General features: G+C 38.2%; 1 protein-coding gene across 4 annotated transcripts in view; it reads right to left on the bottom strand.

The window, feature by feature from the left end:
* Positions 1-14,735, bottom strand: part of DLGAP5 (DLG associated protein 5) — a 40,650-nt gene that overhangs the window by 4,807 nt on the left and 21,108 nt on the right. For all 4 annotated transcript variants that reach the window (XM_049612732.1, XM_049612733.1, XM_049612730.1 and 1 more), the window contains exons 13-17: positions 11,194-11,286; positions 6,968-7,184; positions 2,654-2,846; positions 865-916; positions 28-274 (exon numbers count right to left, since the gene is read on the bottom strand). In XM_049612732.1, coding sequence (XP_049468689.1) covers positions 28-274; positions 865-916; positions 2,654-2,846; positions 6,968-7,184; positions 11,194-11,286 — 802 coding nt within the window. The remainder of the gene's footprint in view (positions 1-27; positions 275-864; positions 917-2,653; positions 2,847-6,967; positions 7,185-11,193; positions 11,287-14,735) is intronic.

Below are 14,735 nucleotides of genomic sequence, written 5' to 3'. Positions count from 1 at the left end.
CATCTAAATATATTTAAAAGACCTCACCTGACTGAGAAATTTTAGTTTCCTCTTCCTGTAAGATATTATTTTGTGATGCTGTATTTTTTTCAGGGCTGCTCATTAAAACATCCTGTGCTGTAACCGAAGAATTTAGTTCCATTCCTTCCACATCATCTGAAATTTCTTCCTTTTTGTTATCATTAATATCATCTCTCACTTCACCAGCAGGTAGAGCCAAACTCATTCTTTCACTGGGTAAACGATCCATCTCAAAGCTTATCTTGTTTGTACCCTGGAAGTAAAAAAATACTTTTACATTTAATTACCAAAAATTGGAACAAATAGAAAAAGTTTTGTTGCTATTCAAAATAAAAACAGAAGAATGACATTTGGAACATAGGCTAAAGAACATTGTAAATCCCACTATGTTGCTTCTTGAACAATTAGTTCAAAGAATATTATAGTAACAGTATGATTGAAAAGGAAACTTTCTCAGCAAGTGTCTATGATACTCCAATTTAGTGACTGGCAAACATTTTTTTGTGCAGGGCCAGATGATAAGTATGTTAGGCTTTGTGAACCACAGAATCTCTGCCACAACTACTCAACTCTACCGCTGTACTGTGAAAGTAGCCAGATATAATATGTAAGTGTGGTTGGGTTATAATAAAACTTTATTTACAATAATAATTTTGATGGCAGTTAAAGAACACAAAATGGCACTATAGTTTCAAACAAGCCAAAGGTCTTTAAAACAAGAATTATCATTTTATATGACTGATTTAGATTTAGATTTCCAGAATGGAAATTCTGGGAGTGGTTTACGGAGTTACTATACATGATGACATAAACTGCTATCTACTACACTGGAATCGAACTTACATAATTTACTTCGATTAAATCTTGTAATCCAGGACACGGAGTATCTTCTACGCTGTTCCAAAAAAAAAGAAAAAAGCAGCACTGTAATCAGATAATTAAACACACTGCTATCTTTTTACTTGTGTTTTGATATTGTCCCTCATGAGTCAAAGATGGATCCGGTCCAAGATCAGACCTGGTCCAAATAGGCTAGTTGTGGACCACAGCTACAAGCAGGATGGCCACAAAAACCGGAAAGCTCACAGCCGGTTACCATGCTGTTCAGTCCACCAGCAATCTTTTGAACCTCAGTCAAATCTAGAGCTACACACATACTAGAGAAAGGTTAGAATAAAGCCAACTCCTGGGAGTGTGGAAGCTACAACTCAGTTACCTATAGCTGGAGTTGGCCACATTCACTTGTTCGCTACAGCATAATATATTCCAATCTCAAAGTTCATAACTTGTATTCATTAGAAATATCTGTCTCAACCTCTTGCAAGTCATTTTTAAAAAAAAATATCCTATTTTTCCGGTTTTCAACTTCATGTTGCCTTCACCTCACAAAGTTGTTTATGTGTAAGTTGCTCTTTCAGGATTAGTTTTGGGAATTAAGTAAAAGATTTTTTAAAGAGTACTTGTATTATCACTTAAATACAATTATGGACCTTCTCAGCACAAGATAATAAACTAGAGATATATAAAGCAAAGTAAGTTGCATTTAAGAAATGACAATAAATTGGTATTTTATAACCCAGATTTCTAGAATATTTAGTTCCCACAAAGGTTAAATATACCTTGCTTTATACTAAAAATTAGAAATCTTAAAATATGTTCCATGAAATATTTAAGAGCAAAAACTTTCATTTGTTTCCTCTACTTCAATTCGTAGGTGTTCTTTATTTTACTTTTTTGACAGCCTTCTCTGCTGTGATGGCTAAGTATTCAATGCTATCCCGTTTCCAGATTAATAATAAATCCAATAGTCCTCTCTTGGCTCCAGATGATAATTTTATTTCCTACTTACCTTAAAGTATCTTTTTTTCCTATCAGATTTCTGGTATCTTTATGTTCCACCAACAAGGACTATATAGATAATTTTGATGCATTTGTAGCAGAAAGAATACAGGGAGCATCCAATTTTACCAATTATAAGCTGAATTTGGGTAAGTTACTAACTTTTCAAGTTACTAACTTGAAAAATGGAGATCTAATACCTCACAGGGTTGTTTTGAGAATTAAATGAGATAATACATGTTAATAACCTAGAACCATGTCTAGCCCATAATTCTTCAGTACACATTAGCTCTCCCTTATTTATGCTCTGTTATCTGTCAAGATAGCAATCTCAAGGTACTTTCTATAGAAAGTACAAAAGTGCCTACCTCTCAAGGACCCTGTAGGGAGGCATCAAACACTGCTGTTTAGTAAATGATGAAAATGAAGCTAAGTGAGTTAACTTATCCCAAAGTTTCACAGCTAGTATGTATGCCATAGAGCTGGTTTTGAGCTCAGATTTATCAAGCACCAAAGCCACAAGGTGTTTAACACCAAAGGACACTGTATTGTTTCCTTTCTTCTTGGTTCTGCAGAATTTATTCTGCCCATCTAAATATAACCAATTACCGATCAGAAATTGTAAGCCTTAGTTCCCTCATTTAGGAAACAGAAGTATTTTCTATATGTCACAGGGTCATTGTGAAATCTAATAAAAAATACGGGTCTTGCATATTTTACCAGGTTAACAATCTGAAATGATATTTAATGTCAGCATCTGTTATAGTCTAGATAACAACACATGAAGGAATACCTGTTTTTAGGAGTAGTTGAAAGCAAAGTCTCCTTATCAACATGTCCACATGTGGTACTTGAAGGATCAGGATTCTGCGGTGACACAGTTTGTCTCAGAACGCCCATCTTAGACCTGTTCTCAGACACAGCTTTGCTGACAGACTTAGGTGTCCTAAGTCTTTGAGAAAGACGTTCAGAGGAGATAGAAAGTCCTAGAAGATGAAAGAAATCATCTCAATACCAAAAAGTTCCTTCATTCACTTTTCATTACAACAAGGAAGACAGTGCAAGTTCTTCCTATTACCCTACCAACTAGCCTCCTTCTCCAGTAAAATGTCTGTTAAAGACAAATGCCTGGGACTTTCAGTTAAAGATAGTATTGAACACACACATTAGATTCTGTTTCCTCTTGACATCCCACTACTTGACGCAGAAACAGAGATCATCTTAAAAGGCAGAATGTCACAAGGACAAAGAATCTTTTTTTTTTTTTTTTTTAACTCAGTGGCTTTTTAAACCTGAAATACAATTTTCCAGGACAAAGGGAACTAAAAGAGAGACAACAATAGTCAGAAAAATTCAGAAGCTGTAATGTAGATGAGTGAGTAGGATATTACTTACTAGACCCAAGAAAATAAATCCTAAGTCACAGCCAGGAAAGAGGAGAATCAACCCAATTTATACCATAACACGCCTCAAAACAACTGGTGGCCTCAAGTATCTCTGAAAGCAGAGATGAAAATGGAGCTAAAAACAGGAAAAACAAAGTCAGTTTAAAGAACAAGTGGAATCCTTTCCTGATTCTGCACAGGTAGTCAACATGCTCCTTGCCACCACCCAAACCAGAAAAAGAGAGGGTTATTTCCTGAAAAAGGTGGAACAGAAGGTCTCTGAGTTAGGGGATACCAAGTAAGGTTGAGATGGGGAGGGGACTATGTGGAAAAAGGGGATCTGGTGAGTATTTACAAACTATTGAGACATTCAGTTTTTTCCTCCCACCTGGCCCCTGAAAGGCTGGTAGCCAGAATTCTATCTTCTAGGCAGCAGACTGAAAGAATCTTCTCTGGGGAATCTGACTAGCACATGAGAACAGACTTCAATATAGTGATGTGTAGGGTCCCAGTGTTATGGTACAGCTAAATCACATGACAGTAAAGACCACATCACCCAAGTACTGCTGTGCAGAGACCCACTCTTAACCACAAGCAGGCAGTCAATGATCGCCAGACACCCAAGGAAAGCCTCTAATATAAGAGATGGAAACCAAAACCAAACAGACAACGGGCACCTGGGTGGCTCAGTCGGTTAAGCACCCGACTTTGGTTCAGGTCATGATCTTGTAGCTGGTAGGTTCCAGCCCCACATCGGGCTCTGTGCTGACAGCTCAGAGTCTGGAGCCTGCTTCAGATTCTGTGTCTCCCTTTCTGCCCCTCCCCTGCTCACACTGCTTCTCTCTTTCTCTCTAAAAAATAAATCATAAAAAAAAAAAAACCCAAAACCAAAACCAAAAACAAAAGAAAACACCCCAAACAGACAAAAGTATCTTGGAACAAATACTGACTCTACAGGGGAATGAAAACATAAAAGCTATCATTAACATCCTCAGAAAGGTAAGACAATACACTTACCAAACCAGTACAGAATGTTATAAAATGGAACATTCCGAGAATGAGAAAGAGCTCTTGGGAATTTAAACCATGAGAGGAAAACAAGACAAAACAAAGCATACGACCATGAGAGCCAATATGAAAGTTGAGGAAATCCGGGAAGTAGAAAATGGCAAGTACAGGAAAAATTATAAAAATAGCCTATTTCCCAGGAAAAAAATAAAATAGGTATTTCTGAAAGAAAGATCCAAGATAACCAAGGAGAGTAAATCATAGGAACAATTCAAGAAAAAAAAAATCTGTATCTTGTTCAGAGAGAGGGCTTCAAACAACTCAAGATTCCAAGACTCGTAAGAACTAAAAGTGGTTGTCCCTAGGGAGAAACAAATGGGATGAGAGGGGCTTTTGGGGGGACTTCTGTTCTGTAACAGGCCTCATATGAACTAAGTGCTCTGTAAATAAAACTCAATTTTAACAAGATAGTGTTGGGCCATGAACCTTAACCTCCCCAGTCAGAAGTGCCACACTGGGTCCATGAAAGAACAGACAGTGATGAGTTCATAGTAATGGAAACTAGTAGGATCCTCAGGAAGTTAGTGGCAAGGAGCCACGTTACTAGCAGGAGGCAATTCCTGGGTGGAAGTGAAGCTGCTTAGAGTAAAGCAAACAAGCCAGACTACACCAGGTATGATACCTAAATTGACAGGAAGATTATAATATACTTGCGGTGATAAATTTACATTTTAATGTAAATATCAGATAACAGCTCAAGCTTATTTTCAGAAAACTTCCCAGTAGACACAGTTAAATAGGGAAAAAAACATCCCTTCAGCTGATTAGTACTTGAAGAGGACTTGGACCCTTTCTCCCTGAAAACAAACATCTATGGGCACCTGGGTGGCTCAGTCAGTTAAGCATCCAACTCTTGATTTCAGCTCAGGTCATGATCTCAGGGTTGTGAAACTGAGCCTCATGTAGGGCTCTGCACTGACAGTGAGGGGCCGGCTTGGGATTCTCTCTCTCTCTCTCTCTCTCTCTCTGCCCCTCCCCTGCTCTCTCTCTCTCTCTCTTTCAAAATAAACAAACATTAAAACAAACATCTAGCACCTAAAGCAGTGATACAAGTTTCTACTGAGATTTACAGATTACTTCAGCTATGACCTCTCGTTACACGATGTATATATAAATAATTTCAATCTAGATATATAAATTCAATCTAATAAAGATAGCCTATGGGGCGATTGGGTGGCTCAATTGGTTGAGCAACAGACTCCTGATTTAGGCTCAGGTCATGATCTCACAGCTAGTGAGTTTGAGCCCTGCATCTGGCTCTGTGCTAACAGCGCAGAGCCTGCTTGGGATTCTCTCTCATTTTCTCTCTCCCTCCTGTGCTCACACACTCTGTCTCTGTTTCTCAAAATAAAGAAACTTACAGAAGACCATAGGGGAGGGGAAGGAAAAAAAAAAGTTAGGGAGAGAGCCAAACCATAAGAGACTCTTAAAAACTGAGAATAAACTGAGGGATGATGGGGGGTGGGAGGGAGGGGTGGGTGGTGATGGGCATTGAGGAAGGCACCTGTTGGGATGAGCACTGGGTGTTGTATGGAAACCAATTTGACAGTAAATTTCATATTAAAAAAAAAAAAGTTTAAAGATAGCCTATGAAAAATAGCTATTGGGGGTGCCTGGGTGGTTCAGTCCATTGAGTGACTGACTTTGGCTCAGGTCATGATCTCACAGTTCATGAGTTCAAGCCACACTGTCAGTGTGGAGCCTGCCTGGGATTCTCTCTCTCTCCCCCTCTTTCTGCCCCTCCCCCACTCACATGAGCATGCTTTCTCTCTCTAATAAATAAAAAACTTAAAAAAAATAGCTATTAAAAATTGTAAAAGAGGGGCGCCTGGGTGGCGCAGTCGGTTAAGCGTCCGACTTCAGCCAGGTCACGATCTCGCGGTCCGTGACTTCGAGCCCCGCGTCAGGCTCTGGGCTGATGGCTCGGAGCCTGGAGCCTGTTTCCGATTCTGTGTCTCCCTCTCTCTCTGCCCCTCCCCCGTTCATACTCTGTCTCTCTCTGTCCCAAAAATTAAAAAAAAAAAAAAAAAAATTGTAAAAGAAAATCATAAGGTCAGAGTTAGAAATCAGTTAGAAAATCATAAGAATGGTTTCCTAAAGTATTAAAAGCTGGTTTCACTGGAATGCTTTTAAATTAGGAAATTAGTACGTTTATTGTATTTCATAAAATCTGACCAAAAGTTTTAATACAAATGAAAATTAAACCAAACCCACTTTCCAATGACGCACACACAGTTGTGCTTCATTTTAAAGCACAACTAAAGAAGTGTGATGATTTGATGCCTAAGATGCTTTGCATCTTAAATTCTAATCCAACTACCCTGAAGAAAATCACCTAACTTCTCATGTTTTTATCATGTCCCTTACCGCTTGGGATCCTGTGACCTACCCCACAGGATTGTGGGGTTAAGTGGCAATAACTGATGTGAAATCACTTAGGAAACACAAAATCCATTTTAGAAGATTGGTCACACTTAAAGTAATCTAATCATACACATCACAATGTGCCTTGCATGGGTTTGTGAGAGCATAGTCTATCTTCCAGACCCACAGAGAGTTTATAGGCCTTCATGTGAAAGCTACTTTATACCTCTTATACAAGCTCCCATCTAACCCGAATATTTCTCACAAGGAGTCTTAGCAAAAAATCTAACCTGAGAAGGATTTAACGGGACTTTCAATTCTGAAAAATCCAGCATCAAACACTATTGTATCAACTTCCTTTGGCATTACAGAGGCCGCTGCCTCCACATGTTCTTCCTTCTTCATTCTCTCTCTCATTGCATTTTTTATGGCAGCTAGGCGATTTCTAGCTGCAATTCTTCCATCATCCTCTTTGGATTTACTTGCTACACCTGAGACAACTTTTTTCTGCAAAGAGAAATTATGACATTTATTAAAGCTACTCATTATCATCTTACAAGAAAAACAAAGCATGCATAGCTATTTAACACATTCGGGGTGCCTGGGTGGCTCAGTCGGTTGAGCGTCAGACTCTTGATTTCGGCTCTGGTGCCAGGGGTCAAAAGGTAAAGGACAAAGTCCCTGCTCTCGAGGAGTTCACAGCTTAAGGGAAGGGCTCGATGTGGACATTAAAAAGAATAAATGTCATGATACAGACAAAATCAGACAACTGTAAGAGAATACCAGGCTATCACCTAAATCAATCCTAAGAGTTATCCAGAAAGGCTTATAGGAAGTAGCACTGAGCTGGAATCACAGTTAGCCAGGCTACAAGACCAGGCGAAGAAAGGGCTGGAACGTGCAAAAAATAGCATGTTTGCAAAGCCAGAAGTGAAAGAAAGCATAGCAGAGCTGGGAGGTAACAACAGATAGATTTTAAAATCCCTTGCATGTAACCATTTTAAAGAGCCACATTTATACAGAGGACAAAGAAATAGAGTTTATCCATGACTTTTAAATTTTTTTTTTTAACGTTTATTTATTTTTGAGACAGAGAGAGACAGAGCATGAATGGGGGAGGGGCAGAGAGAGAGGGAGACACAGAATGGGAAGCAGGCTCCAGGCTCTGAGCCATCAGCCCAGAGCCCGACGCGGGGCTCGAACTCACGGACCGTGAGATCGTGACCTGAGATGAAGTCAGATGCTTAACCGACTGAACCACCCAGGCGCCCCATATCCATGACTTTTAATCAGGAGATTAACGTTATCGGCTTTGTGTTTCGAAAGGTCATTCTGTCTATAGCCTGGAGAATGGAGGACTGACTGGAGGTTACAAGTCAGTTAGGAAGGAGACTATTGCACTGATACTGGGTAAAGATGATAGTAATTAGATTAAGGAGGAGAAATGGAAAAGCCATGAATGGCTTCAAGAGATATGTTAAGGGGGAGAACTGAGAGGACTTAGCAATCTGTTGGATGTGTGGAGAGTAGAGATGGTGAAATAGAGAAAGGACTAAAGAAGATACCTCAGACACCTAGTGGGAATATCATTCTCTGAGACAGAAATATCGATGTGTGTGCAGATGACTTCAGTTTGGGACTTTTTTTTTTTAATCGTTTTAATGTTTATTTTTGAGAGAGAGAGACACACACAGAGTGCAAATGGGGGAGGGGCAGAGAGAGAGGCACAGAATCTGAAGCAGGCTGCAGGCTCTGAGCCGTCAGCACAGAGCCCGATGTGGGGCTCAAACCCATGAACCGTGAGATCATGATCTGAGCTGAAGTTGGACGCTTAAGTGACTGAATCACCCAGGTGCCCCGAGGCATACTGATTTTAAGTTTTATGGAGTCAGGATATATAGAGGTAGAGCTTAGCAGTACATGTGTTTTGAAATACAGATTTGGGACTCATCACAGGATGGGGAAGATTGCACAGAAAAAATGTGGAAGGAAAGAAGAGAGTTGAGGTAGGAATAAGAGTATCACAAACATTTAAGGGATAAATGGAAAAACAAACATACAAACATGACTGAAAATGGGCACAGAGACAGGAGGAAAAATTAGAATATAATTTCAAGAAAGAGGGAATCAACTGTATTTAATCCTGCAGAAGGATTAGATTTTATAATTAAGTAAGTGTCTAATAACTCAGCAACTAGAGAATCAATACCCCTGGTGATAACTGTTCTAGAGGCATCAAGAAGGGTGAAGTTGACTTGCAGTGAGTTGGAGAGATAAGTGAGGACCAAAACAGTAACCGCAGAGTACAGACAACTTTTCCAGGAAACTTGTCTGTGATTCGGAGATGGGGACATCACAGGTTTAAGGGTTTTTTTAATGTAAGCAAAGCTAAGACCCTCAAACATGTCTAAAAGCTGATGGAAAAGAGAGAGGAAGAGAGGGAAAAAAAGGCTAATTGATGGAATGACAGATCGATGAATAAGAGGGAAGAGGATCAAAGTATAGGTATTAATTTTACTTTATTTGTTTGATAATCTTAATAGTAGCCTCTAAAATAGAGTAAGAGGAGAGAGACACCTGGTGATAAGGGACAGAATTACAAGGCTCTGATATAACGCTATCTGCAGCACTGATGATGTTCATGTTTCCAGGACTGAGTACTCAATAAGAAATATCCATGGTAGCTTCAAGTTGTCCCAGTATTCTTCACTGTTTAGCAGATTTGAAATTCATTCAATTAATTTAGTCACTGTCCTCAGCGTCCTTGTCATGAGACTTCATTAGTCAAATAATTTGGTAATAAATTCTTTTAAATTCTTATTTATTTATTTTTGAGAGAGACAGAGAGAGCATGTACACATGTGCGAATATGAGCAGGGGAGGGGCAGAGAGAAAGGGAGAGAGAGTCCCAAGCAGGTTCCACACTCAGCTCGGAGTCTGACGGGACTTGATCTCATGACCATGAGATCGTGACCTGAGCTGAAATCAAGGGTTGGACACTTAACAGACTAAGCCATCCAGGTACCCCTGTAACAGGTTCTTTTAATACTCTACTATCTTAAGTCCCTAAGATAGGATTTAAAACAGACATTTTATTTGGGTTACATAAGAATAAAGTACTAAACTAGAAACCTAATTCTATCACCAAAGGTATTCTTCTAAAATATAAAGAGGGGTGCCTGGGTAGCTCAGTTGGTTAAGCACATCGGACTCTTAATTTCGGCTCAGGTCATGATCTCATGGTGGTGAGATCGAACCCCTCGTTGGGCTCTGCACTGGGCATACAGCCTGCTTGAAATTCTCTCTCTCCCTCTCTCTCCCTGCCCCTCCCCCGCTTGTGCACATGTGCATGCGCACACTCTCTCTCAAAAAAAATACAACTAAGTAAAAATAAAATATAAAGAAACACTGGCAATGCTCTAAGGTGGTTTGAGAAGTATCTATTTGACCAGAAACTCTGAGTTCAAAACATTAGTAGAAAAAAAAAGTACTACAAATAGAGAAGAATGGAATCTTTCATGTTAACAAAGCAAATTTTAGAGAAAATAGGAAAATTTACAAGATAAAGCATAGGGAAGAAGACAGACATTCTAAAGAGCCATTGTCCCTCTTTCCTATTTAAAAACTATTTCATTTTGAAATAGAGCACACAAAAGAATATATAAAAACAAAGAGGTGGCATAGCCTACTGATTAAGAACATGGATTCTGGAAAGAGAAGCCTGGCCGTGAAACATAGCTCCACATTTGGCAAGTGATTTAATCTTTCTGGACGTGAGGTTTCTCAACTATAGCTTGGGGAGAACAGAGCCTACTTCACAGGACTGTTGTGATGATTAAATGAGCTTATACACATTAAATACATAGAACAATACTTGGCACACACTAAGCATTATATCAATTATGTAGTACTCCTGTTATTATTAGAACAAAATGGATGTTTTACAACAAAATGTACAGTTTGAAGTGTAAAACAAACATGCAGGGGTGCCTGAATGGCTCATTCAGTTGAGTGGCCAACTCTTGATTTCAGCTCAGGTCATGATCTCACAGTATGTGGGTTTGAGCCCCGCATCTGGCTCTGTGCTGACAGAAAGGAGCTCGCCTGGGATTCTCTCTCCTTCTCTCTCTGCCCCTTCCCCAATCATGCTGTCTTGCTCTCTCTCTCTAAATAACAAATAAACTTTAAAAATATATTTAAAACAAACAAACATGCATATACCCACTATTTGGTAACTTAGAAGCCCTTTGCGTGTCCCCATTCAATTACAGCCCCTACCTCCTGCCCTCCAGAAAGAATTTAGTGTTTAGCTGAATTTAAGATCTGGCTGATTTAGAATTTAGCTGAATTTCATTGCTTCTTCAAAGGCAATCCAGACGTTGTATGTAATATATGGAACTTTACTGGTAAAAAGATGAAAAATCTGAAGCTAAATGTTTTTAAAGCTGAAAAATAAACATTCATTAAAGTAGAAGAATCTATGTTAGAAATTTGGATATAAAACCCACACACTTACCCGAAAGACTTTTTTGTTTGTATTATTATTGTTCTGCCATCCAGATTCCTCAAGTTTAGTCAAATTGTTGAATTTTTGGTTTACATCTTCTATCTGTTAGTAAATAAACCACATGTTTATCAGATTAATCCTAACTTTATTAAAATGAAAAACCAGTGAACTGAAGCTTCAAAAAAATTGAGAATGGTGAGTTGGACTGATGGCATATAAAATTAGACAAAGCCATCCTCAATTTAGTATTCAAATTAAGAATTCTTATGGTAAAATTGTTATTTGTGCTTTGACAAACTTCCAAAATCTACAGAAAAGATGTCAAATATGAAGAACCCTAATTTATTTTTGACCATTAAAATGTAGGAGGGATATCCTAGATGTTTGTTTCCTAAACTATACAATGTGAACACGATATGTCTTTTTCTTTTTTTTTTTTTTTAAACACAATGTCTTTTGCAAATACTTTCAGTCTGTGGCTTGCCTTCTCATTCTCTTGACAGAATCTTATTTTAAAAGATACATGTAATATACCTACTAGCAGGATAAGAATGTATGATCCTTATCCTTCTGGTATGGTCCTCATCTCAACTAGTTATCTAAAGTGGCGCCTTCTGTGCACCACTTTAGGGAAGATCAAAACAAGCCTTCCCGCATTCCAGTCAAGGCTTACGTTCTTACGTTAACCTCCATGGGGCCTAGAAAATGTAGCCCCAATAGAGATCATTGTATAGGCGTGGACAAGATGCAGGGTCAAAGATGGAGTCAGTGTTGTCAGTGTATGATGCCTATCTTTCTGGTACTTCCAGTCTCCTCCAAAGAGGAAACCATTGTTAATAATTTAGTAAACATGCTTCAAACCCCCTATTATGCATTTATACACATGCATACTCTCAATTTCTCTCTCCTGAAAAAAATGTAAATGTGAAAAAGATCAGGATTACACTATGACCAACTGATGTTCAACAATGTGTCAATGTAATCCAATGAGGAAAGGATAGTCTTTTCAACAACAGTGCTGGGAAATTGGATATACACACAAAAAAAGATGAATTAAAGTCTTACCTATATCATACACAAAAATGAACTCCAAATGAATCATATACCTAACTGTAGAGCTAGAACTACACTTTTAGAAAAAAACATAAGAAAATCTTTGTGAGCTGACATTTGGCAAAAAAAGAGTTCTTAGACATGGTGTCAAAAATCACAACATAGAAGAAAAAAGTTGATAAGTTGAATATCATCAAAATTAAAAACATTTACACTTCAAAAGACACCATTAAGAAAATTAAGACAAGCTACAAAGTGGGGGAAAATATTTGCAAATAATATTTCTGATAAAAGACTTGTCTTCAGAATATACAAACAGTTAGAACTCAATAACAAAAAGACAAACCCAATTTAAAATGGCCAAAAGATTTGAATAGAAATTTCACCAAAGAAGACATTTAAATGGCTAACAAACACATGAAAAGATAATTATCATAATTCATTAGGGAAATGCAAATCAAAACTACAACAAATACTTCGTACCCACTAGGATGGTTCCACTAGACAGACAGTAACAATACTAGTCAGGATGTGGAGACATAGGAAAACTCATACATTGTTGGCAGGAAAGTAAAATATTACAATCACTTTGGCAAACAGTATGGCAGTTTCTTACAACTCAAACGTAAATTTACTATATGACCCAGCAATATCTAGATATTTACCTCAAGAGAAATGAAAACTTATGTCCACACTAAGATTTGTATGTGAATATTCAAAGAGGATATTCATAATCACCAAAGTAGAAACAATCCAAGTGTCCTTCAACTGGTGAATAGAGAATGGTGTATTTACCCAAAGAACTACTACTCAGCAATGAAAAGGAACAAAGTACAGATACATCGCACAACGTGCAAGAACCTCAAAAACGTCATGCTAAGTGAAAGAAGCCACATATGAGAGACTACATATGGTATTATTTTACTTAATATGAAGTGTCCAGAAAAGGCAAATCTACGGAGTAAGTTGCTTGGGGCTGGGAGTGGGAATGGGGATTCACTTGCATACAGGAAAGAAAGGTCTTTTAATGCTGAAAATATTCTACACTTGGATTGTGGTGACGGTTGCACAACTCTGCAAATTTACTGAAAATCATTGAACTGTGCATTCAGAACTGGTAAGTTTTATGATATTAAACTTCAGAAAAGCTCTTAAAGGAAAAAAAAAAAAAAAAAAGGTCCCAGAAGGCAACTTGAAGAGGCTCCCAATGGCCAAAGCTGGGAAATGAGTATCAACAGATACTAAATATAAACAATATAAACACATCAAATACCTCAAATCTATCAATTATTAATATTAAAAAACAAAATTGGTTACCATTGAATGATGCTAGTGAAACTCATTATCAAAACTGGAAAATATGTAAAAACTGGTCATAAAGCAATACTTAACATCACCATGACTACCTCAACACTATTCACGTCAGGGCCATACAGCAATGGACATTATCTTTCCTTCATTTTTTCTCTACTCTGAATACTGTTTTTGCTTTTCATTTGCTTGGTTTTTATGTATCTATCATCAATTCACCTCTAAATTTTATAAAAACTTCCTCTGAATACAATTTAAAAAGCAAACAGGGGCGCCTGTGTGGCTCAGTCAGTTGAGCATCTGACTCTGGATTTCAGCGCAGGTCATGATCCCAGGGTCACGTGATGGAGCCCCGCTCAGCCTGGAGCCTGCTTGGGATTCTCTCAATTTCTCCCTCTGCCCCTCTCCCACTTGTCTTTTTTCACTCTCTCTAAAAATAAAAAATAAGTGAAAAAGCTAGCAAACAAATCAGGTATTATATATTTAGCTCAATCTCACACAGACCAATCTCACAGGGACCAGGTCCTCCTGCTCTAATCTCAACCACTGCTTCGTAAACTACACACCTCACCACAACTCAGCCCCAATTCCCTTACCCCTTTCTGACACTCAGTCCCACCTCCTCCCATTTCTTGGTTTACTCCATCATTTTTGTGAGGTACATTCTCACTTGGTTTTATAAGAAAGAGAACATGGGAGGTAAAATTTGAGACTGTGTGTGTCTAAAAAGTGCCTTTTCACCCTCACATATGATTGGTTGGGTACAAAACTCCAAGTTGGAACTTATTTTCCGTCAGAAGTTTGAGGGCATTGTTTTCTCAGCTTTCAGTGTTGCTGTTGAGAAATCCAAGGCTATTCTGATTCTTGATCCTTTGTATAAGACTTGTTTTCTCTCTCTGGAAGTTTCTAGATTTTTCTCTTCATCCCTAAAGTTGTACAATCATATTTAATAATGTGCATTGGTGTGGGCTTACTCTGATTCACAATGCTAGACACTCAATGGCTCCCTTCGATCTGGAATTCAGGTCCTCCAGTTTGGGAAAAAAATTTCAACTATTTCATTGGTTATTTCCTCTCCATTATTTTTTCTGTTCCCTTTTTCTGGAATTCCTATTATTTAGATATTATACTTCCTAGACCAGCCCACTTAATCTTCTTATCTACTTCTTATCTTATTCAATCTCTGC

This window comes from Panthera uncia (genome assembly GCF_023721935.1).
Source record: "Panthera uncia isolate 11264 chromosome B3 unlocalized genomic scaffold, Puncia_PCG_1.0 HiC_scaffold_1, whole genome shotgun sequence".
NCBI lineage: Eukaryota > Metazoa > Chordata > Mammalia > Carnivora > Felidae > Panthera > Panthera uncia.
Note: the sequence above shows the minus strand (reverse complement) of the source record. Positions and strands in the feature narration are given on the sequence as shown.